Source organism: Typha latifolia, chromosome 4 (genome assembly GCF_019914945.1).
Source record: "Typha latifolia isolate L0001 chromosome 4, TyphaL0001v2, whole genome shotgun sequence".
Lineage (NCBI taxonomy): Eukaryota > Viridiplantae > Streptophyta > Magnoliopsida > Poales > Typhaceae > Typha > Typha latifolia.
Genome location: NC_133089.1, coordinates 10,990,130 through 11,016,508, shown reverse-complemented (window position 1 = coordinate 11,016,508; position 26,379 = coordinate 10,990,130). Strand labels below are relative to the sequence as shown.

Genomic DNA, 26,379 nt, shown 5'->3' with positions numbered 1-26,379 from the left:
ATTAAGTCATGTAAGTTACTAAGACAAATTAAATTAAGTTATGTAAGTCACTAAAGTAAGCTTAATTAAATCATATAAGTATCTAAGATAAGTCATAGTTTGAATCGTATAATTTATTAGGGCTAGTCCAAGTATAACTCATTGTACCCGACCTCTATATTTAGAGGGCCTAGGCTTTATTCATCCAAGCATCTAAGTAGAAGTAAGTTAATCATAACTATTTATTTTACTACAAGTATATATAAGTTAGAAATGCTAATTCTATCTCTAACCCATAACTACCATCGCCTCCAGCAGCCACACTGCCTTACGGCTATTCACCACCACCTTTGGTCGTCCACCACCCTCCGACGATCGCAACAACATTGGATATTTACTGTTCTGCCCCATTTTAGCCTTGCACCACTATTTTAATTATATCTTTTTATCTAGACCTCTGATTTAGGTGAAACTAGAGAGAGCTATTAGTATACTCACGAGGCTACTACTATCCAAATTTTTATAATTTTTTTTACATCTAGATTAATCCAAATCTCATTCGTAATAATTGACTAGTTATCTTGCATTGTTTTTGATATTTTGTTGATCTAGTAAGTTATTTGAAGTATGAGTTATTTTATCCTACTCATATATTTATTTTTATTATTTAAAAAGGTCTCAAAATATTTTCCTAGTTTGTCTATATGCTAGCTAAATAACGCATGCCTATATTTCTATGTGCCGTCACATAGACCTTCTACAGCATATAAACATGACGTGAAAAGCATGTTTACTGTTGTTTAATACGTCGAACGATAATATTTGCCGGCATATCTAAATGTCAAAATATTAACCTTTTGTAGCATATAAATCTATCGGTTGAAGTAATGCTTCCGACGTTTTGTAAACGATGGTACATATATTTTACCTGGCATGTATCTCAACGCTGGCATATTTATGTTTTCTAGCATCTATAAATATTGTCCATCCAACTTAAACTGATTTAACTAATCGAGTGTAAATATATTAACTGACATTTATAATTGTTGGCTAAAGTATTTGTGCCTCTGATTATTTATGCCATTTAAACTGTTAGAAAATAATTTATCGTCGGCGTGTGTAAACACTAGAACCAAGTTTTTGGCTAGCGTTTACAATTAAATGCAAGCCAAAACCTTTCCTCACTATGGTTATGGCGTTTGCGTATGCGCTAAGTAAAATTATTACCTGATGTTTAATCAGTTTGTTGTAGCATATAAAACGCTAATAAAATCTTATTATAGCATAGTGTGGTAGGAAGATGGCGGGAGGGCCTAAGGAGCTATTGGACATTCTTGTATCTGATAGACAATCACTTAGGCAGAGTGTAATATCTAGCTGGTTTTTCAGCTCTTTCAATCAAAAAATAAAAATGAAAAAACCTTGAAACCACACACCTCAATCTTTTTCCAGATATATATATAGAAACAGCTTTTGTCATCAGGCAACAAGAAATAAATTGAAGCAAACTTTGTAGCGAATCAAAAGATTAGGCTGCCGGGGAGGGTTTCCAAGTCTTTTCTTTTCTCTTTCCTCCTATCTTTCCTCATCTTATCACCCACAGCAAGTGCGCAACTGAGTCCGAATTTCTATGCCAATATCTGTCCCAATCTCGAGAAAATGGTGAACACCGTCTGCACGCAAATGGCCAACGACAGTGCCATCGTCGCCCCAGGCGTCCTCCGGCTCTTCTTCCTTGATTACTTCGTTAATGTGAGTCTTGTAATATATATATATATATATATATATATATATATATATATATATATATTACCAATATACTATAGTGCAGTCCTTACAGCTACCTACTTTTTGACCTTTTTCTTCTTATTATTATTCGATCGTTTTATGCATGCAGGGGTGCGATACATCGATGATGATCAAATCGCCAAATGAAGATGATAGATGGCACCACCCTGACGACAGGTCGCTCACAATTGTGAGGGTCTCAATACCATCATGAGGGCGATGATCGTCGTTGATAGTGATCCGCAGTGCGCTGACAAGGTGTTTGCGCCGATATACTGGCCATTGCCACTAGAGATGTAAACTAAGTCAGTATAAGCTAAAGAGTGAAACATTAAGTTGTTCACATTCTTCAAGATTTGAAGGACGTTAAAGACACTGTATGACCTTTGGATTCGTCGTTGACATACTTACGGTTGCTGCAGACAAGCGGTCCACGATACACAGTTGAGCTCGGGAGACTTGACGGCACAAAAGCCAGTGTCGATCTCCGGCATCCGAAATTCGATTTGGATAAGCTGGGCTCCGGCCAAGTCCTCTACAAGGACTCCAGTTCGAGAAGTACTGTCGACTTGTTCGCCTCCGATCAGGCTGCCTTCTTTGACGCATTTGTCACTGCCGTAACGAAGCTTGGGAGGATGGTGATAAAGAATAGCACGGATGAAGAGATCCGGCACGACTGCAGCAAGGTGAACTAGATCTGGATGAGATCAAAGATGATTTCTTGCAAACAGGAATGAGTTGGGGTTCTTGGGATTTCCCTGTTTCCTTTTCTTTTTCTTTTTCTTTTTTAATTAAAGGAGAGTTCAGTTTTGAGTTATGTGTGTTAGATATGGTTATATGATCTAGGAATTATTTATTCATTTTTCGGATTTATTTTTGTAAATTAATTTATTTGACCGTATTTGGGAATGAACTTTATATTTAAAATTGGAAGGGTATAATTTATCCATCTTTTAATTTTTCTTAAAAAGAGAAAAAGAACCATTATTCTGGTGACAAAAAAGAAAAACTTTGCTCATGCACTAATTACTAACGACTCCTCTACTGTTGCTCTTCACCAAACTTTCTCCATGGGGTTTGGTTGCTAGAAAACTAGGGAGAAAAGTTAGTTGCGGTTAAAAATATTTTTACTTTTCTAAGAAAAAAGAACAGAAAAGAAAGAGTATAATCATATTTGGATACAATAAAAATAAGAAAAGGGAAAGCAAATCTTTTTTATTTGGTTTAATGAGAAAAAAGAAGAGAAAATAATATGTTCACTCATTAAAAATAAACCAGTCAAACTATAATATCCATAAGATTAATAAATAAAAGTAACATAAATAATTGTCATTTAATAATTAAACATCATGCATCATTTGTTGTAAGATCTGCTTTTCTTTTTCAGTTAGACAATCTCGAAAGATCAAATAAATAGTATAATAAAATATGGACATATTTAAAATATTACAAAATAAAAAGACAAGATAGATCATGAATTGTGTTTCATTTCGATTGGACTTAATCCCAAAAAATAAGGTAAATAGTTTAATAGAATATAAATATATCTAAAATATTAAAATTTAAAAAGGACTTTATAAATCACACTCTATTTTATCCTTTTTAGGGTTCACAAAGCATCTTTAATAATTTTATATCTGATCCTTCAATTTTTTATAAAATTTTCATGTATCACCTCAGGTTAACCTAACAGTAATTAAATAGAATGGTACCAACAAAAAATATTTTATTATAATAACTGAGTAATTTATAGAATACACAAGTTATCTATGTTCTCTACTATTCTTCTTCAACCCTTAGAGATAAAAAAATATATATATAGAAAACCTCCACTGAGCTAGCTCCTTCTTCTTCCTCAGTCAAGCCAAAGCCTCTCACTAGCATTATTCACTGTCTTTCTCGTGCAGCCAAAGAAAAATAAAAAACCTAGAAACCCACCGCCAAGCTCCACCTTTCTTAGCCACCAAGCTCCACCTCCTCCTCCCCGACCTAGGGAAGATCATAGAGCTCTATTAGATGGGATAGAGTGGGGAGAGGGTATTTTAACAATTTAGTAACTAGAATTATATAAATAATATAATAGGGTTAATGTTAGTTCATCAAAATAATATCAGAATGTTAAATAAAAATCATAGGAAAAAAAAAAGATCAAGTTACAAAATTTTCAAGGTATAATTTTTAAAATTCCCAATATAAAAGGAGTCAATTTGCCTTCTTTCTCTGCTTCCCTTTCTCTCAACTTTTGGAAAGAATAGGGTGATCATTAGTAACTATTTTTTTTTATCTCCTTTTCTCTCCCTTTCTCTACTAAATATTCAATTCAAATAAAAAAAAATTATCTTCTCTCTACACAATTTATTTTATCTCTTATTCTCTCTATTTCAAACAGGGTGTTAAAGTTTGGTTCTAGAAATTAAATCAAAGAAATGACTTCTAAACCTACCAAAAATAGATATATGTATCTATTTTTAATTTTTTTTTTTAAAAAGAGAGTCATTTGATTGAAGCCTAATTATTTTATTGAGCTTCACTTTTTAACAACTAAACACATCTCAAATAGTAGTTTACTTAATTTATCGCGTATCTTTTTTATGACTTGCTAACGAAGATGTGGGTAGTCTAAGAATTGTGTCTCTAGAAGAAAATTGTTGGAATCTTCCTATTTGATGGGGGCAATCTTGTTCCAAAGATGGCGGCTACTCGCATCTCTAATCAAAGCCACTTTTTTAGCATAATTTTTATATAGAGCTAATTACACTAAGACCTTTAAATTATTATTCATTTTCACATAGACTTTATAATTTATTTTTGAGATAAATTCATTTTATTTTTATTTATGTCTAAAATTATTTTACCTCGTATAATTTTTTGTACCAAATCATTGTTAGTACTTTTGATTAAAATAAGATAGTTATATTTTCCATCCAACTTAATGGTACCTGCCCGAATTACTAAAATATCCCTTCATATCAAATATAACAAATAAAATTATCATAATACCCAAATTACCCTTCTCCCTAGTCAGTTTGTCTAGTAAATAGAAAGTGAAAGATCATGGTTTATTAACTAGATTGGGTCAGCAGTTGATTCGAACATGAGTAATTAATTTACAATATGCTAATGATACTATTATTTTATTGAGAGCCGATCCTTAAGATAAACTTTGAGAAAAGCTCTATTGTGTGTCTACTATGGAGCATTATTGGACTATAAGAAGGAATTTTTACCTATTAGGTACCTAGGGTACCTTCACACAATAACTAAATTAGAAAACAGGAATGAAAATTAGTGGTTGAGAAAGTAAAAAAAATAAAACATTGATGGGGTGGAAGAAAGCTATTGTCTTTGAGAGGCAGAATTACCTTACTAAATTGTGTTCTCAGTGCAATCTCTCTGTACTATAGATGTGTCATTTCTATTAAGCTAGTATGGGTGAGTTTGTAGAAAAAGGAGTTTGGGGGATCGAATATTGTGGATATTGAGGAACTAAACATATTAACATCAACGATCTAATAGTATTAGTAAGGTACCTCGTACCTAGGGAGAATATTGGCATCACAAAGTACCCTTGGCTCCCTAGTGATGATCTTCACAACATCACGCTTCCTAACAATATTAGTAAGACTAAAGATCTTATTGATGGTCAAAGTTGGAACTGGGACCTTATCAATGATCTATTTCCCTCTCGGGTTTTGCCTTTATCTCGCAGATCCACTTGAATGACTCTTCTCCCGAAGATCAAGACGCCCTTGCTCGGATTGCTGCCAAATCGAATATCTTCAGTTGCAAATTTGCCTACTCTACACTCTCAAATGGACAATGGTCTGGCTCAACCTCCTTGAGTAATTCTATGGCATTATGGAAAGTGATGGAAAACTCAATTGCCATTCCTTAGAGCATCTCCAATGCTTGCTCCATATATATTATAATAATAATATAATATATATTATTATATTAGCTATTTTAAATTGCTTAATAGATCATCTTAGCATTATTATTTTTTATTAAAAAATATATGGTTAGAAAACTCTCATCGAGATCTTTCAAATAAGATTAATATTCAATAGTTTTAGAAGTAATTTTAAATTACTAATTTTTTAATCAAACGCATCGAAATTACATTACACGAAATAAACATCGAAATAAGCATTACATGTCATTAACTAAAAATATCAAAATTACATTACCTAAAATAAGTAGAAATTAACCAAATATAATAAAAGCAATAGATGTTTAATATTCTGGTAAGTCATCTCCGTAGTCACCAGTTCCGGTTCCGTAGCCACCGGTTCTGGTTCCGTAGCCACCTTCTCTTTTTTGACTGTGTTCACGTTCTTGCGATGAACCTCCGACTTGAAAATGAAAATGAATATTGCTTATGGAAGAGGCACGGGAATAAAGGAATATAAATTTTAATGTAATTTTTATTTGATGTATTTTATTTTTAATGTATTTCATGTTTGATGTATTTCATATCTAATGTATTTTAATTTTTAATGTTTACATTGGAGATAATTTTGAGTAATTATATTTTAGGATACATAATTTATTAGACTCATTTTTATAAATAAAAAAAAATTTAAATTTAAATTAACTCAAAAATAATTTAATATTAGACTCATTTTTATAAATAAAAAAAAATTAAAATTAAAATTAACTCAAAAATAATGTAATATTAGACTCACTTTAAAGGTCTTGATGAGACCTTTCCAATGGTATTATTTTTGTTAAAAAAATGATTAGTAAAACTAATTATATACTCAGTTTAACTAACTAAATTATTTAACAAAGAATACAAATAAAATAAAAATTATTAAATATAACACTTATTGGGCAATTTTGGCATTTTCAAAAAGTTGATATGACAAATGGAGCCCGGCTCCATTTTCATGGTGGGGCTCCAAATTTAGAACCCCACTATTTCATGGCTCCAAATTTGGAGCCCCATTTAGAGCTCGGTTGGAGCTCTACCGGGCTCCAAATTTAGAGTTTTGGAGCCCGGTTGGAGATGCTCTTAGAATCAAAACTTTTATTATCTAGCATTATATCTTGGATGCTCTCCTAGTCCTCGGAAGGATTAGTAGGTTTTGTCCAAACGATGGAAGACCCATGCCCTCTTTGTAGAGCTTGTGGAGAAAGAAACTTTGGATCACCTCTTCCTCCACTATCCCTTTTCTAGAGCGGTTTAGCTCGCCTGTCAGTTGAGCTTTAAAACTGATGTCTTCCTAGGTTCTCGGGATACCTAGGTTCCCTTCTTTTATTTGAATACCTCTTAGGAAGACGCAGTATATCGCTTCTCAGTTCTTTGGGAAATCTAGAAAGCTAGGAACAAAGCTATCTTCAAGTCAAAATCTCCCACTCCAACTTTTGTTATCTCAAAAGCAAATGAAGCATCTAGGAAAAATCGTCACCTTGTGCTCCCTTTGTCTGATTTGGATCTAGTTAAATTCTCCTTGCATAGCTCCGTCCCCTCCCAGCACCTCGATACAAGCGATGTCTAACCAAAGTTTGAACAGTTACTCAAGTGGGATCTCACAATGTCATATTCTTCATTTTGGGTAGATGCAAGTTGGGAGTTTGGTTATACAAGCGGTATTGGTCTCTTATATTTGGATTGCCCTATCAAGAGTTAGCAAGGGTATATCTAGGGTTGACAATCATGTCGAATTAAGCGAGTTCAAGCCGAGTCAGATTTGGGTTAGATCAACTTTATCCTAACATGAATACAACTCAATTGAAAAATGAGTTGCATTTGGTAAACATAAACACGATCCGATTATTAAATGAGTAACACAACACGGCTTATTTAACCTATTTAATACTAACCTATTTAATAAACATGTCATATTTAACACAACTCCGTCTAACCTATTTAACACGACACAAATAATACAATAATATTAACCCTATATAACATTTAATATTTATTAATTTATTATATATAAATAGTGTATTATACAAATAAAATAACATATTTCTAACTCAAAACTCATACAACATAAAAATATAATTCTAATAATTCACCATAACACAAATCTATATAACTAAGTTTGGAGATTAGAACAAAATTCCAGCTCTATTGTATAGAACAAAGTTTAGAAAATATCCATACAATAAGTTTTAGTTCTAACTTCAAATCTAACAATCTCATGACAATTAGAACAAACCTTAAAATTTACAATTTATTTATAAATTATAAATAGTTTTGAAATAAATAAATAATAACATTAAGCTTTCTATTTTATTGTCCAAATATCATGACCTGACAAAAAAACAAAAAAACAAGAAAGAACATAAATAACTAAGATATAAGATAGAGAGAAAAGACAATATAATCCATAACTAATATGAGAGCAAGAAAAACAATATCATGACATAGAAATGAAAGCCACATAACAATGCATAAAAATTGTAGTAAATCATTGCAGTAGTTAAATAGATATAACAAGTAAACAGTAAATCCTTTCGGTCATTATATTGGCAATGGCAACATTCTTCCAATTATTTTTGATATTGGCCAGCATGCTAGCCTTACAGGATTAACAATAATAGTAGAGTGTAAATTGATCATTGTTCCATGTGTTACAATCAAAGTTAGATGAGTTTGTGTTGATATATCATGTTTATAATGAGCCACAAACATCTAGTTCAATTCTCCTAACAGATTCTTGGATTGTAACCTCATGCAAGACCAACTCCTAAACTAGACCAAACCTTAAAGATCACACAGAAAAAATGTTCCTTCTATAAGTTCAGCGCATATAACATATGAAAATATAAACTAATAAATCATTAGTAAAGATGTAAAATTCTATCCCTCACAAGGTTTTAACTATTAAAAATTGTTCTCAATAATAAAAAGCATTAGTATTTACAAAAAAGATTGAAAAAATTGAAATGATTCTTTCTAATAGGCAAGGCATTTGGAAAACAAATCACTAACTAAACAAGCTGAAACTATAAGTTGCAAATTCAGCATCTACAAGACTAATAAAGAACAAAGTTAAATTAAGTGTTTCTAAAATATATCATGAATTCAGCTTCAAAACGTGATTTAATCAAAGAATTCATCATACAAACAACAAGTTTCCTTGGTTGCCTCCTCTTGATTATAACACCACCTTCATCTTTTCCTCCACCACCACCAGCGGTGTCATTTCTCCAATCTTTTTGTACATTACTTCTATGATGATCTCCCAATTCACTCTCAACCTTCAAGCCATAGAAAATGATAGATTTCTCGGGCTTGGGGCGGGAGATCACCACCTCGCGGACCCTCTCCTTTGTGAGACCGGCGAGGTTGGTGGCAGTGATGATGGCTTTCTTTAGGGTTCTAGTGAGGTCCTTTCTCTTGACAACGTCAAGGGAGCGGGATCACTTGGCAATCTTGAGGGTGATGAGGGCTATGCCATTAGCGAGGCTGGGAAGATATGAAAAAAAAGACTAATGATCTTTGTTAGGTTTTTAATTATTGGCAATTGTATACAAAATATTCTAAGTGTATTTATACATGTATATAAGCTTTTATACAAGTCTAGAAAATCTCTGGTTTGAAGAATTACAAGATTATTGGAGAAAAATTTATGAGTTCACATTGCGTTCACACCGCGTTCACAAACGCGTTCGAACGCGGGTACATGCGTTCACATAGACCGAGAGCAGTGTTCACAAACGCATTCAAACGCAACCTAAGAAATTCAGGCTATTGCGTTCGAACGCACTTGGGCCCGTTCGAATGCACCAACAAAATTTATAATTCTTGGACTTTTGTGAGTTCGGATAAGACTTGGATTTGACTCTATCTTGGGGATCATATATAAGTATTGTGATGCCCTAACTCTAGGGTGGTTAAAGAAGCAATATTGAAAGAGACTTCTTGAGGCTACATCGGTTCTTCAACTAATAAGGTCATACTCTTCTAAAAAACTTAATCTTTCGTCTTAAGGGTTATCTAGACGAAAGATCAATCTCGAGGGCTACTGAGGTTTGACATCAATCACGAGAAGCAGTGAATTGTGGGTTCTAGTGAGCAAGACTGAGAGGAACAAAGTCGTTTAGATCAACGGGTTATTTTGTGAGTCAGTCTTGTAACTACTACTATACTAGTATTGATTTTGATCCGAGTTTGGATCTGTGGTTTTTTTCCTGTTTGGGTTTTTCATGTTAAAATCTTGGCGTTCATCTCTGCTTTCATTTTTAATATTTCTTCGAACTTTTACTTAAGCGAACAAGTGATATCATTGTCTAGTATTTAGATACATACTTATGTCTAGGAATTTTTTCAATCTTAGTTTTAGAAAAATACAGAGCTCAAAGTAGACTTTTTTTATTTATTCTAGTATTGCTAGCCTTTGATCCAATACCATTATAATACCCGCTATTAAATACATGTGTTCCTCATGTGGGTGGAACTTACATAATATTCACATGACCCATTGGTCAATATTTCAACACAATAAATAGAAGAAAAGCTCATATTTCTATAAATAATATAAATAAAAAGAAGCACATAACACCATACATTACAATAAGCCCTAAAATTCATATACATAGACAGATGCAATTGTCCATGCAACGGCTATAAGCCATCTAACTTAACTTACAAGAATAATAAATAAGAAATAAATAAGCGATAATTCTTCGCCAGCTCATCCACAATTTTGACTCATCTACTAATTTGAAAATATTTTTACCAAAAGATGGTGAGCATAAAGCTCCGCAAGTGACCACTTTTATAGTCTGAAAGTAGTGAAAATAAGATGCAATAATGGAGTAAAATTAGTATGCACATTATGATTACAATCAATGTAGTAGTACCACACACTAATTAAGTTTATCTAATATGCAACTACATTAGCAATCCATAACATGACATGTATCAATTCGGACTATTATGACATCAACTTGAGCTCACACCGAGTTCTGCCTATAGGCCATGTCAATACTATACAACTAGATATTTATTAGTTCAGAATCTAAAGTGTTTCACTTAGACTCATACAAAATCACACTAGTAGGCTACCGACAATCCCATCCGATTCCACCAAACCCATCCTAGCTAATAGAGGCCAACTAAAGGGAGACTTATAACTGGAGGCAGCCAACGACAAGAATGCCCCTCATCGAAGCCAACATCTAAGGTGAGATGTTGCTCGGCAACTCTAGACATGAGGGCATCACTAGATGACACCAAAATATTGGCCATAAGAACAAGAGACGCCAACGAAAATGGCCGAAAAAATACTAAGACATTGGCAATGGGATGCTATGGGGTGTAGCCTCCATCGAGAGCCTAGAATACCCTAGAAGGGTTCCTAGTGAAAGAGGATAACAATGGGAAGCTCAACGGACTGGCGCGGTGATGCATGAGGGCACTGACCGACCAAATTCCTAGCGAGACCAAGAGAAGGAAGATGCGAGAGGAAAAATACTAAATACTTAATTAAACTAAAATTAATTTCAGGGGGTTGAAGGGAACTCACCAATGACATAAGCCATGGGGTCAGCACGTCTAGGAGCACCTTGACGTGCGAGAAAAAGAAAGGGGAAACGAGCTACTGCAGGCAAGAGGGAGGAAGGAAAAGAAAAAAAAAAGAAAAAAAAAGGAAAGAGAGTGAAAAGAAGAGAAAGGGAGAGAAAGGGGCTCGCAATGCGCGTGCCCTGCATGTGCGCATCCTTGAGTTCAGTGCACATGCCGATCATGTGCATTCAACATCAAGATCATAATCAATGTAGTAGTATGACATACTCATCAAGTTCATCTAATATGCAACTACATTAGCAATTCTTAACATGACATGCATCATCATGTCCTCAACTACATTAGCAATTTTTTGTAAATCACACCCTACATTTTACCTATTTTGTCATTCATACCATATTTTTGAGGATTTTATAACTCGATCCCTCTTTTATTTCTATAATTCTCATTTAACATTTGACGTTATTTTTACTAATTAACGTCTATCAAATTACTAAAATATCCCTAATATTTCACCTTATTTTTTATATCCCTCCACCATTTATTTCACCTATCTTCTCCACTATCACTATCACCATCGCCATTGCCGCCGCCGCCACCTTTCCCATCTACCTCCCTCCCGCTCCTCCTCTTCTACTTCTTCTTCTTCCTCCTCTTTGGGAAGGATGAAGAAGGGGCAATTTAGGTATTTAGAAATTATTTTGTATATTATAACAGAATATTTTTTAGTACCATCCAAGTTAATTCAGGGTGTTAAATGATAATTATAAAGAAAAATGAGGGGTTGAATTATAAAATCCTCAAATATGGGGTGTGAATCACAAAATAGATAAAATGTAGGATGTAACTTGTAAAAGACCCTAGATTATTTTATACAAATTTTATGTCAATTTCAAGAATACCTAGTGCAAATAAATCTAAATATTTATTGTGATCGGAAAGTGTGGTTAATTTGCATTAGGATCCAAAGCAAAGCAAGAGGCTTTATTTGGTCCCACCAAGAAACATACCATGAGCATTGAGAGTGTTTTAACCTAACATGTTAATTTGACAAAGAATTTGAAATTTTTAAATGAGTTTAAGTTTAATGTAATCATATCTAGGAATTGATCCACCCGACTTGATTTAATAAAATCCTGTTCTAATTTAATATCTTAACATGTTTAACCAACTTAAGTTCGACCTATTCATGGCCCGATTATTCAATTTTTGAATCGCTAACTTGACTTGAATATCTCGTTTATTATCTAAGTAACTTATTTATAACCGAAATAAATTTATGTATAATTTAAATAATTGATATAAATTTGAATAGCTCTTGTAATCTTGTTTAAATATAAATGATAATTCTCATAATTTTAAAATAGGCCGTTTTTCCTATGTTTAACTTAAATTTGAACCCTGATAAGCATCGGTAACATGCTCAAATCTAGAATAGTCCATAGAAGGAAATAAGTCTTTTAAATGAAGCCCTTAATAAAGTTTCATATAAAAAATTCGTTGAACAAATTTGGTTAACTTTCAGCAGAATGGGATCTTAGCGCAAAATTAATAATGCCAGAAAAAGGACAAAGCAAGGGAATTATTACAATATTTGATAATATCTAGTAGAAGCTTTGCCAATTAAATCATATTATATGAGTATCTTCCAATTCAAATTTCAATGACTAGTTTTCTAGGACATCGCTGAGTTACCGCTTCTCTAATTATATATTTTATATAATTATTAAAGTCCACATATTTCTTATATCATCTGAATTGAATTGATGTGTTTTTCCTACTTTTCTTTAATGTAATAATTTACTAGCTTTATATGGAAAAAGATAAAAATAAGAAAATATAATAAGCAATAAAGATTGGCTTGATCAGAAAATATAATAATCATGCCGGCCCGAGCCCGGATCATATTTGAAATGAGATCGAGCTTAAAAGATTATTAATCTCTTTAAAAAATATTATTTTTTAAATCTAAATAATCACAGTTATATATGAACTTAGATATTAAAAAGATAGAATTAAATATATTTTACTCATATGTATTTATGCCTTAAATTACTATACTATCATGTACTTTAAAAAGCTCCAAACTAATTCATATATTTATGACTAGAACTAGAATGATAGCTTTTCTATCGGAGTTAAGCGAGCATACCCAGTAACATCTAAAATTAAATAGCGAGTTGAATTCCCTTCATTTTAATTTTTTTTAATAAACAAAAAATGCTATTTCCTTTTTATGTAAGTGTCGTCTTTATCTTCTAAGAGTAATATCATATTTTGTTGTCTTACTTTTCCACACACAGCCTCTTCTCAACCATCAGTTGTAGATAGTCCTTCAAGGTTCTCATATTTAAAAAGCTCCAAACATATGATAACATGGGGAGAAAGTTTCAAGGTTGTGCTAGCTATATGATAATTATTACTAAACTTGAGTTTTTATAAAGTCTACGTCTTGGAAGAAGATAAATAAATAAAAACCAAATCAAAAGCCTTTTTTTGTTTTATCTAAGAGCACGACCAGGTATTTTGATCATTTCGAGCCCGCTTGGTTAACTTGGATAAAAAAATTAATAGTTTCACTATAGTCGTTAGTACATAGACTATTTTAATAGGTAAAATATATTTAATTTTAAAAGAAAATTTAGTCTGCAAAGAAAAATTACTTTAAGTGACAGATACTATCTAATGTGATCTGATAGTATAAGCTAAAAAAAATATTCAGTGACAAATATTTTACACGATGAAATATAAACTTTATGAAAGAAGGTATTTTGCTTAGGAGTGGCAAAAATTGACTCGACCTGGTAACCCGACACGATAACCCGGCTGTTAATTGAGTTTGGGTTTAGTCTAATTGGGTTTGGGTCATAAATGGGTCAACCTGCCTAACCTGATTATTAATTGGGTCATGTCGAGTTTATACCACTAACCCTCTTGACCCGTTTAAGTAAACAGGTCGGGTCGGGTCGACCCATAAACCCGCTAACCCGCCATATATATATATATACATATTTCTAAGTTTTTAACCCTAACCCTAATACCCAACACTACTTGAGTGAGTCCCCAAATCGGCCAAATCCCAATCCCGCAACCATCACCCCTTGGCCTTTACCCATGCCCGCAACCGTTGCCCCTTGGCCCTTACCCATGCTCGCAGTCGTCGCCCCTTGGCCCTTATCCATGCTTGCAGCCGTCTCCTCGTCGTCTTCTTCCATTAGATCGGCTTAATGGTGCGGCGACCGAGAGGGCAACGATGGCCGCGGTGGTGGTGACAGCGGTAAGCTCTTGCTTCCATTAGATTGGCTTAATGGTCTTCTTTCATTAGATCTCTCCTTCTTCAAAATCCCATCATCTCTTCCCTTCCTTCTCACCTCCGCTGCCAATGGTAAGCTCTTGTCGCCACTGCAGGCTTCTCTACTCATCTTCGACGGGCCTCCCACTCTCTTGCAACCTTGCCTCTCCTTAGACTTCTAATGGAAATCCTAAGGCCTGATCTTCTCTGATCCTCCCTCTCGAGGCCTCGCCTCCACCGCCACCCTTTTCTCCTTAGATCTCCGATTGATCACCATCCTTCTTGCACGCCCGCCTGCCCCATCCCCATCGCTGTCGGTCGATCGATCTACCGCGCCATTGCCGTTGGTCTCCGATCTCTATCGTTGAGGAGTTGGATTTGTTACTGACTTACAGTTGTAATTAAAGATTTATGTTAGGATTTGTGGTTTAATGGCTTGTATAACTAAGAGTTTATTGTATAATAGATTCTATTTGTGTTAGCTCGGTCAATTGTATAATAGATTCTATTTGTGTTAGGATTGAATGCATGGTTAATGGCTTAATACTTAGAATTATTATTTTTATGTTGTATAAATTTTGAGTTAAAAAGATATTATTGTATGATGTATTATTTATATAATGTAAATTAGTAAATATTAATTTTTATATGGGGTTAAATAGTAAATAATTAAATATTATTGTATTATTCGGGTCGTGTTAATATGACTCGTTTATTAAATGGGTTACACAGGTCGTGTCGTTTTAACCCGACCCATTTAATAAACGGGTTACACGGGTTGTCGTGTTACCCGTTTAATAAACGGGTCGTGTTCATGTTTACTAAATACAACCCATTTAATAATCGGGTCGTGTTCGTGTTAGGGAGATGTTGACTCGACCCGAATCTGACCCGACCCGAACCCGCTTAACCTGACCCGATTGCCACCCTTATTTTGCTTATTCATATGTGTACATATTTGCTAATATTTAACGGTCATCTGTTATGAAGTTTTTATAATTAAGCATTCTTTTAAAAAATTAAATATAATGATAATTCCAGTGAAATCTTAGGCCAAATTTGTGTTTTTATCATCTGAAAGCCAATCAATATTATTTTATATAAATTAAAAAGTTTATTTAATTTTATACAATTTTGTCGATTAGAGTAACTTCTGAAGTAAAATATAATTTCTCCTTTTTTTAAGAAAAAAAAAAGAGTGTTAATATGTTACAAACCTTTGAAAAATAATTAAGTGAATCCTCTTAGAGCATCTCCAAGCGTGGCTTCAAAGGCTCAAAATATGGAGCAAGAACTCGGTGCACTCCAACGCGCCGGGCTCCATATATATTAAAATAATAATATAATATATATATATTATTATATTAGCTATTTTAAATTATTTAATAAGTCATTTTAGCGTTATTATATTTTAATAAAAAAATATATGGTTAGAAAACTCTCATCGAGATCTTTAAAATAATACTAATATTTAATAGTTTCAGAAGTAATTTTAAATTACTAATTTTTTAATTAAACACATTGAAATTACATTACTCGAAATAAACCTCAAAATAAGAATTACATAGTATTAATTAAAAATATCAAAATTACATTACATAAAATAAGCAGGAAATTAACCAATCGAATAAAAATAATAGATGTTTAATATTCTGGTAAGTGTTCTCCGTAGCCACCGGTTTCGGGTTCGATTTCATTTTTAATGTATTTTATATTTGATGTATTTCATATCTAATATATTTTAATTTTTAATATTTATATTGGGAATAATTTTGAAATTTTATAACATATAATTTATTAGACTCATTTTTATAAATAATAAAAAATTTAAAATTTAAAATTTAAATTAACTCAAAAATAATTTAATATTAGACTCATTTTAAAGGTTTCGATGAGACCTTTCCAATGGTATTATTTTTGTTAAAAATTGATTAGTAAAACTAATTATATAATTAGTTTAACTAATTAAATTATTTAATAAAAGATACAAATGGAATTAAAATTATTGAATGTAATAATTATTAGGTAATTTTGGTATTTCAAAAAGTTGAAATGATAAATAGAGCCGGGCTCAATTTTTATGGTCGGCTCCACTATTACTAGCTCCAAATTTGGAGCTAGCTTTAGAGCCCCGTTGAAGCTCAACTAGGCTCCAAATTTAGATTTTGGAGCCCGATTAGAGTTTGGGCGATCCAATCTCAACCTCAGCCATGATCTTTAGTTTTCTTATCCATTTCTTCCGGTTCTTCGCTTGAGTCCCAATAGATTCCGCCTCCTCATAACATCCCATGTTACTCGTGCACGAAATAAATGTGTCCATTCCTCGTAGTAAATTGGGATTTCCCCAGAAAAAGAAGAAGAGGGAGAGGGGAGGACAAAAGAGGTGGGGTCTTCCACAAACATGAACAGAAAGAGATGGGTACCATTAAACTAAGACCCCTGACCCATGCGATCCAGTTGTTTGATGTTGGGACCTCACCGAGACGAGGCCTTGGGGATCTGTGGACTTCTTTATGGTGCTCAAAATGCATCTCGAAGACAGGTATGCGAAATGTATGTCAGCTTCCGGAGGGAAGTGATGATAAGTGTTGGTAGTGAGTGGCCTCGTAGGCGCTGTTGCTTCTTCTGTTCCAACTTTTTTCTTTCTTTCTTTTATTTCTTCTTCTTCTTGTATTTGTATATTTTTAGTTAATTATACTTTCTTCCCGTGAACTATATAAGTCATTATCTGTTATGTGATGGTGCAGATTGTTTAGTTTTAGTTAATTCAGAGCAATTTGTATAAGAGATATTGAGTCCATATATTTAGGGGTAAAAGGATTGATTCCAACTCATATTTTTCTGAGGATGGTGGTGCAAAATTTGACATTTGTGAAAAAAGATCACTCCTTTCGCAGGAGGAGCTTGTTGGATGGCAGAGTTAGATAGATAATGCTGGAAGAATAAGAATTATTCCAAGTTGCAATTCGGTGTATTGTGGGGTGAAATCTGGAGGTGGGTCCTGAGTTTGGTGCGGTAAAAATTGATTATTAGTTGTCAGCATCGCTTCTTCTTCGAGGAACTAGTACTGCATTGTCCAAAGTCCAAACTTGAGGGAATGATTCCTTCTTTTGATGAGAAAGAAACCCAATCACGCAATACGGGAACCAATGATTCCTTCTAGCAAGATATCTTAAAGGAATGATAGGAAGTGACATGTCAATTTTAGATGTTCCACCTTTGGTGTTATCCTTTCCTATTTAATGCAGTTACCATGTACTCCTTTTGATATACTCATCACAGGAAAAAAAAATTCTCAATCCCTTTAACCCAAATTAGGACTTGGGTCAGGCTTAAAATGACAATTCTACGATATCCACTAACCTTGTTGAATGAAAACAGTTGTCCAAAGAGCAGTTTACTTGGTTCTGATGTTAGGAACTCTGGAAAGGGGTGTGAGGACAGTTTTGGATTATGCATCAGTATCTTTAGATATCTGGAAGGACATATGTAAGGACTGAACAAGAAGGCAGAAGGGGGAAGAGAAAGCATCACCTCTCCAATCTCCATAGCATCTTGGTGTCTTCATATCCTCCAATAACTTTTTTTAATATTTTGTTTACATGGCTTACGTAAAGGAGTTAGATTCAATGTGTTTTTTAGAGTTTGATATTCTACTTTGATCCTTCCCTGTGGATAGAATATTATAACCATCTGATTCATCATAGGCTTCCCCCCTCCCTTTTACTTGCCTCCTCCCACCTCACAGCCTGTCAACTTGCATTATTTTGTCCTTCGTTTGTTCTTCTCATATCCATTTGATTAGTTATTTATGTGTGAAAAAGAAGCTTTCTAGTATCTGACTATTCTCTGAATCTATCATTTCTTGTTGGTCAGATTTCTCCAATGATTAGGTCCCCGCATCTGCACGATTGTTTGAAATAATTCATTGAAGCAGAAGAGTGGGTGCTAGCTTTGTTTTGCTACCCATAGCCATGACAGATGGAGGAAGGCCTGTCTGAATAAAAGATCCGCTAAGCAATGGAGATGGAGCTTGTAGGTGAATAACCTTCTTTTCCTCTTGATCTGTCTTTACTTTGAATCATTTCTCTTGCCCCCCTTCTGTTTCAGGCCTTATCTAAAACCTGATTACTTGGAAAGTTACAGTTTGTTGCCGCTGTTGTATCCATGTTAACACAGAGGAGTCGTGCTTCTGTGTCTGATTACGACCATGAGAAAATTTTCTGAAAATTAAGATAAGCTGGATTAAATGTTTGATTTCATGTGCTTATGCATTGACACTGTTTTATCAGTAGCATAACTCTAAATTACATTGTGACTTTCCATCAGAATTCTTGGAATCAACAAAAGCTATAACAATGTATTAATCACGATTTGGACATCTATGAAATCGTTAGTTGCAGATCACATGTTCTCTTGTTGCTATTGTACCTAGATAGGAAAACTTTTATGAGGTTGGTAAGCACCAGAACCTAAAATGGTTTTCTATCATACATCTAAAGTTTGTCTGCCAAAGAGTAACCTAGATTGCCATAGCAATCAGTGACTCTAGGGTTTGTACATTAATGTTAGCTATCAGATCTATATTAACTATAGAGAAAGTATTATAATGGTTATCCCTTCTGATTCTTTACTTTAAAACTCCATTTTATAGAGTTCCTATGTAGATTTCAAAGTATAATTTATTTGGAAATATCCTACTAGAATATCTGATTGATCTTCCTAATCTCTTCATTTCCTATAACTTAAAAGAGAAATTGACACCTTTTATCTTTTAGTTTTTCTAATGTGTTAAGTTTGCAAGAAAATTTCTGTTCTAGTCATTTAAATTTCAAACTGTAGGCTAGAAAGAAAAACCATGGTAGAAAAATTAAAATAAAAAAATATAATGGCATCTGGAGAGAACTTGGTCAGTATCTTTTTCATTCCTTGAGCATTTCCTCTTTGAAATAAGATGACTTTGAAAAAAACTTGATGATAGATATGCTCATAGAAAATACTTTCAAACAAAATTTCTCTGTTGCCTTTCCATATTAAAATAACAGGATGAATGGTTAAACAAAATTCTTCTACTACATCTTTTGGCACTTCCTTCCAAATACATGCAGAGGTAGTTCTTTTATTGAATCCTCTGTCAATTTCCTCACAGAACAAGCTAGTGCATGTTTGACTGTTTCTGCAGATATGACTTTTGTGATTATGCAGTTATAACTGATCAGGAACCCTAATGGATCAATTACCTTGACCCTAAGTAGTCGAAATTACTTACTAAGCCAATGTATACAATGATTGTCATGCTGTGGCAAGACATTCACAAGAAATTTATTACATAACAGCAGCAGAATTGCTTTCGCGTTGTCAATTGATGGTCTCAGCTTTCTGACCATATTTTCTCTGATGCACCTCAGGATAAATTACAAGCAATATCACCTCACTCAGCAAAATTAAGGACTCCACCAACACATTAACGTATAGTTTGAAGGTTGAGCTGCAGTACGTGGGGCTCCACCCAGATTCCAAGTGCTGATGTGTCAACTGAGCTAAATCTTGCAGTTGACCAAGGAAAAGGATATATAAGGAGAAATATTGTTCTTCATAACCAAGTTTGCTGAGACTATCATGCTTACCTACCTTTGTTATCTAAAAGAAGATACATTTCCCATGGGCTTTTCATATCAGGTAGGCAATTTAAGCTAAATATCTTTAACTTAGTGTCCAAGCTCACTAATTCACCCTGTTTTGCAAATATTTTGTGGTTATATATTCCGATGTAGTTCTACTTCTAATCATAGCTGATAGATTAACATCTGGAACAGATTGTTTTGTCTTAGCAAGAAATAATTTTATTGATGTGCTTGAAAATATTGATTATAGTATCGTTGATGTATCTCTGATGGTTATTTAGATGTGTATAAAATATAGAAATGCTGGTACTGAAGGTTCTAATTTTATTAATGTAGAACCCCACTACAAAAAATCTGGCTCTGACAGTCGAAGATTGATAATAGACGGTTGACCTGCATGCAACAGGTGGACAACAAGAGGTACTATGGGAGTAGTACTATACCATAAACCCTAGAACCCACTATGAAAATCTAGCTCCGACAGAGTCAAGGAGTTATAATAGAACAATTGACTTACATAAGCAACAGTTGGGGAACAGGAAATACTATGGAAATACTGCTATACTATCCTTAACAGAACATGAGTTTAATAAGTTATATGCACTATGCAGCCACGAAGTAACTTCTTTGTAGATTCCAACTTTTTCTGGTTTCAAGTTAGCCTTCCAAATTGATTTTCTTGACATAAAACCAGATGGATCATTCTGTATTGTCTGACAGTCAATGTTTTTATAGTTCTCTTCTCTAGTGTTATGTTGCATACCTTCTTTACTTTCACAAGTGAGCAATTAAATATTCAATGTAAGGATTTCTAGAAATTAAGTACTTTTACGCTTTTCCCTGCTTATCTGTAAGCACAACATGTGTTTTGTAATTCTCAGCAGAAATTATGTAGAGATAAACAAAAAATGTAACGAGAAATCATACATGATACTATGTCTTCCAGGATTGGAAGGAACAGTGCATGGGCTACACAAGTTTTTCACCTCCTTGAAGAGTAAACATTATGTAACAAATATATGCTTAAAAGACTCCAAATTCTTGGGGCTACTCTACTACTATTTAATATTGTGTTCAGGTTTGTTCCTACCAGCTTGGGGTCAATGGATAGGTTTCTCAAGCAATATGACAGAGAATCTGCCCGACATACTATTCTGAAGCATGAAGAGATCTTCAGACAACAGGTACTTCGCTCACATATCTATCATTGGTTTTTTTTTCTTCTTCCCCATAATTGCCAAATTTCAAAAAGAGAACAGTTTCCTGCAAAAAGTACTAATAATTATGTCACAGAATTCAAATCTGATCCTTTACTTTCAATCTTCAAGTTGTTGAGATTCTAGCTCGATATATTTTCCTTTTTTTCTTTTGAAAACTCTTGGCTTAAATGTAACCAGTCAACCAGCCTAAATGGGTTGGATGTGTCTAATGGTCAGATTATGATCCTTGTCACTATATAATGGCTAAACAATGTATTATTATATTGGAACATGGAAAAAGCATGTGAGCAGTTGAACTGGGAGGCTATCCACCACAATACTCGCTCCTTCATGAGTTTCCTCCTGAGTAGTGCAGATAGGTTCATGCCTATGCGTCCTCATCAAAGTTTTTGTTACTCATTAATGGCCAAACTATCCAATGGTCCTCATAAGAGAGGAATAAGATAAGGTGACCCCTTATCCCTTTATTTATTTATCCTTTGTGCTTAGGTCCTGTCTTATTTAATGAACCGTGGTCATCTGTTCTGATTGGGGTTTCTTTCCTTTTATGATGGTCTCCCTGATCTAACCCATCTGTTGTAACTTTTTTCTTCGAAGCCTCTCCCACCAATGCAAGACAGATCCACAAAATCTTTGATCGATATTGTTCCTTGATTAGTGAGAAAGTGGAAATTGAGAAATCTTGTGTGTATTTCCCACCTTGGTTAGATCATCATGTCAAAGATAGAATCTCTAGGAAAGTGAGCATCTGTGGACAATTTTCCTTTCACCTACCTTGGTATCAACATATCCTAATATTAAAGTTGATTCCCATAAAGATTGATCCATCTCATGGAGAGTAACTTGGCTAGGGCAGAAGTGGGACAATCAATCTATGGATAGGAGGCCTACCCTTAATAATGCTACACTGCAAAACCCCTTTTAGTTAGCCTCATCTTGGATCCCTCAATAGGTCTCACATTTTCTATAGTTAGGTTATCAGCATAGTTGGTAGATTGTAAAAGAATGTTTTACTTTTAATCTAGAGACACAAATAGGCACATGGTAGTTATCTATATACCCTCTTTCATGGTAAAGTCTACTTGTATTCTCATGTCTCTTGAGTTTGCCTTCAACAATTAAAAGCTATCATGATCCAATAGGTACCATCTAGGATAACTATATGCACAATGAATATCATATCAGAAGAAATTCTGGATAACATTCATCATGAAAATCTGCTATTCTAGTGTGTATACCATGGTTCCTAGTTTCGATCGATCCCGAGTAGGATCAACCGAAACGGATCGGGTGGGTTTCGGTCGGGTATCGGCCGGATCGGCCGATACTCGATTCGTTTCTGGTCGGGATCGGCCGTATCAGCGATCCTGCCCGAGACGAGCATGGGTAAGAGAGAAAGAAAGGGGAAAGAGAGAGAGAAAAGAGGGAGCAAGAGAGGGAAAGAGAGGGAAAGAGAGAGAGATAGAGCAAGAGAGAGGAAAAGAGAGATAGAGTTTGTGGGTTGCAGAAGTAAGAGGGAGAGGGAAAAAGAGAGAGGAGAAGAGGAGAGAGAGACATGGAGAGAAAATAAAAATTAAAAAACTATGTTAAAGAGGGAAAGAGGTGGCAGTCCGTGAGGGAGAGGGAGAGTTTTTAAGAGAGAGAGTTAGTAGGAGAGAGAGTTAATTAGGGAGAGAGTTTGATAAAAAAGAGAATTAGTGGAGAGAAGTAGGTAAGAATTTTTTTTTAATTTGTGAGTGGTAGAAAGGAAAAGAAATAGAAATTGAGAAAATAGTATTTATTTTTTAGTTTTAAGACTTTATATATGAATAATTTATATTTATATCTTCTTATTACTTTTCTAAAAAATTAAGAATTTTTCTATATTTTAAAAATTATTTTAAAATACAGACCGATACAGACGGCCGATACTGCCGATACCGCCGATACCGCCGATATGGACAATACATATCGTTTTTTCAGACAGCCGATCCAGATCCCGATTCTGATACTTGGAACCTTGATATATACCACACAATTTCAATCAAATATTTGACCAACCCGAATACAAATCGAATTTTGGATGAGGACATGATAATGGTGGACACAAGAAGTATGATTATTTTAAAGGATGAAAAGGAAGAGACTTTCAGTTGTTAGAAGTATGGGAATCTAATGTGGATCGTAGAAGACTTAAAGAAATTTGAATTTTGATCATAGAAGTTTCTAAACTAACCAAACACTTATTATGTTACTCAAATCTTTCTTTTGTAATTTCGTAATCTTATGAAGAAAGAATGCGATGTACAAATCAAATAAGATTGCTAATCAGATATGATCAATTAAAAGTCTGCAGTAAAATTTCACTATTCTAGCCAAGATTCGAAAAATTGGGATTAGTATCATGATCGGCTTTCTGAAAAACCGATATGTATCGGTTGCATTAGTTGCCTGGATTGAATTGGAATTTTTTTAATTACATAAAATTCTAAACATTATTTAAAAATGCAGAAAAATTTCTAAAAATTTAGAAAACATGACAAAAAAATATAAAAAAATAAATAATTACTCATATATGAATTCGAAAAATTAAATAATTAAACAAAATTACTAACTTACTCAAAAATCAAAACTTCGATGAATACTGAGCTGGCTCTCATAAATTCCTATGGTCGCCGTCATTATAATCACCATAAGTTTATAAATAATGATGTCTAAGATTTGGTACTCCAAAGAGTGTTTGTATCATATAATTCATATCAAATGAATTTTATTTTTCTTTGACGAGAATAATAATCAATATGTGGATCTTGTGTCTGACGATACTGAGGATATTGAGGAGGATAATAACTAGCATATGGATCATGTGATGGTTCCAAATAATGAATAACTTGATGAACCATAATTCGTCGGAGTTCGTCGGAGCCCATTGGAGCTAGATCTCTCCATAATGAATCTGGCCCGGTTTAATTAAAACTGACTGACCCTAGCCAATCCTAGCAATTTGACTTGGATCGGGCTTGGATCAGCTGATCCGACGAACCTTGGTTTTGGCATATTTTAGATATATTTTGAAGTTCTAGATACTCTGAGGAGTCTTTACATTACTCTTGATTTAAAGGCTTGTTCTTGAAAACATGTATACAACCAAAAAGTTTGGGGATTTTCTTATTTATCATAATGTCTTAGCAAAGTATTTCTAATCTGCCTTTTCATTATTTCTAATTCGACCATGCAATTTTTGATAAATCCTCAAAATACCTTAGGGTTTGCTCAAGGTGTATTTGATAACTGAAAACTACAAGGGTCAAATTAAAAATAGTTACATTTTTCGCAGCCTATAATTCCTATTTCTGCACAGAGATTACTAATCTCTATAAATAACTCTAACCAATCTCCTTATTCAATGTGTTGATGTTTGCATGAAATAGCTGTATAGATTTTGTTCTTTTTTCCATTCATGTGTATTAGCACATGTACACATTGTAAGATTCTTAAATATTGTTAGATAATTAGTTTACTCAAAAATTAGGTTGTTAAGTAACAGACCAATAATGTATGTCATATTATAAGATGCCCTCTCATGTGCTATACACCATATAAGAACAGATAATAGACATATACATATACATTAATACATATCATATCTTTAAGAAGCATAACTAGAACAATGGAACCATTTGATTGCCTATTTGTCCTTTCACACTTTCACTTGACTCCTCATGTCCCAATTATACCTAATAAAAATTACATCCAATGAAGCTTATCAAGTCCTCTCTTTTAATTTCCATTTATGCTCAGTTTGACCTCCCAATAGGACCTCATATGAGTAAAATTAAATACATACTTGCTAAGTTGTCCACTAATATGTCTTTTTCTGTAAAATTCTATGCCAAGCCATTGTTTTCTTTCTACATCTTCCAAGATTTTGGTGTTCCATGATTGTGCTCTGTTGCACCCACTATGGGTTTGATATCAGGTGCATGAACTCCATCGGATATACAGAGTGCAGAAAATGTTAATGGCTGAATTCAGCAATAAGCACGGTATACTCCACTCTGTTTCAGATGTAACCCATAGACTGGCTACAAGTTCAAGGCCTGAGTTTTGGACAAGTGCAGCTACCTCCAAAACCAGCCATGTGTCTCATATCAGTCCCCTAGTGATTTCTGAGTACCATAATTTGCATCTGTATAGTGCAAGCATCTGTTCTGAAGATCCATGGGTTGCCCGGAAGAGCTTCGATCTTCAACATCGTGCAGATGATGAGTTTACTTCCATATTAGAAGACAACCAAGATCAGACCAGTGTCTCCAGAAACCACTTGAAAGAAAAGATGTGCAAGGAAGGGTCAGAGTTCTGTACTGATAGTAAGAGTGAAATTGATTTGACGTTAAGCATTGGGTATGGTGAAGATAAGAATAAATCAAAGTGTTGGCTCCGATAGAGATACAGTGGGCAACTGGTACATTCGACCAAGAAATTTCACAGAGTCCTCATCTTTCGGAGCTTCGAGTTAAAAGACGACATGAACTTTGAGGATCTTTCAGGGGAGTTATCTTGCCCAGCCTCCATTGCCAAAATGTGATGGATTGAGCTTTGTACCAACACTCTCAACTACCACTCTGCTTGCTTGAAGTTCTTTGGTTACGGAGCCATGGTGGATCCTATTTACCTTTCTTACTCATTGAGGCAAATATCAGTGGTATCAAGTTCTTCAGATTGATTCTCGCTTGCTGAAGCTTAATGAATCAAACAAAAGATTAGATATTGTTTTAATTGGCATTAGTTAGATCACCTCATAATTTTCTTCAAGTTAAAAGTGGTTCTCATTCACAATACTTATTAAAGAGGATAAATTATATGTAGTGGCAAACAATTTCACAATCGGTTAGAACTTAGAAGATAAGGGTGATTCTGTAAATTAAGTCTCTGGAATAAATTGCTGTATCTTTCTTACTTTTCATGAAAATGGATGATTTATTTATAGAAAAAGAACATATGACGTTTTGCTTA

The 26,379-nt window shown here is 33.9% G+C and overlaps 2 protein-coding genes across 7 annotated transcripts; both read left to right on the top strand.

Moving 5' to 3' along the window:
• The first annotated feature begins 1,638 nt into the window (after nt 1-1,638).
• On the top strand, nt 1,639-5,662 carry LOC140785726 (peroxidase 16-like). Its single transcript, XM_073133700.1, has 4 exons — nt 1,639-1,731; nt 1,877-1,957; nt 2,190-2,453; nt 5,477-5,662. Exons 1-4 carry the CDS (start codon nt 1,639-1,641, stop codon nt 5,660-5,662), a joined length of 624 nt encoding a protein of 207 aa, XP_072989801.1.
• An 11,118-nt stretch (nt 5,663-16,780) lies between these two features.
• On the top strand, nt 16,781-26,379 carry LOC140787743 (uncharacterized). Of its 6 annotated transcripts, XR_012108882.1 has the most exons (6): nt 17,190-18,098; nt 18,417-18,579; nt 19,949-20,219; nt 21,111-21,172; nt 21,243-21,348; nt 25,343-26,379. XR_012108882.1 is itself a non-coding variant. In XM_073136838.1 (5 exons), exons 4-5 carry the CDS (start codon nt 21,268-21,270, stop codon nt 25,808-25,810), a joined length of 549 nt encoding a protein of 182 aa, XP_072992939.1. In that variant the 5' UTR covers nt 16,781-17,082; nt 18,417-18,579; nt 19,949-20,219; nt 21,243-21,267; the 3' UTR covers nt 25,811-26,379. The 6 variants fall into 6 exon arrangements, 2 of the variants coding, with proteins under 2 accessions (XP_072992939.1, XP_072992938.1); XM_073136838.1 differs by lacking the exons at nt 17,190-18,098; nt 21,111-21,172 and adding an exon at nt 16,781-17,082; XR_012108883.1 differs by having other exon boundaries at nt 17,183-18,098; nt 18,417-18,575; nt 21,111-21,348.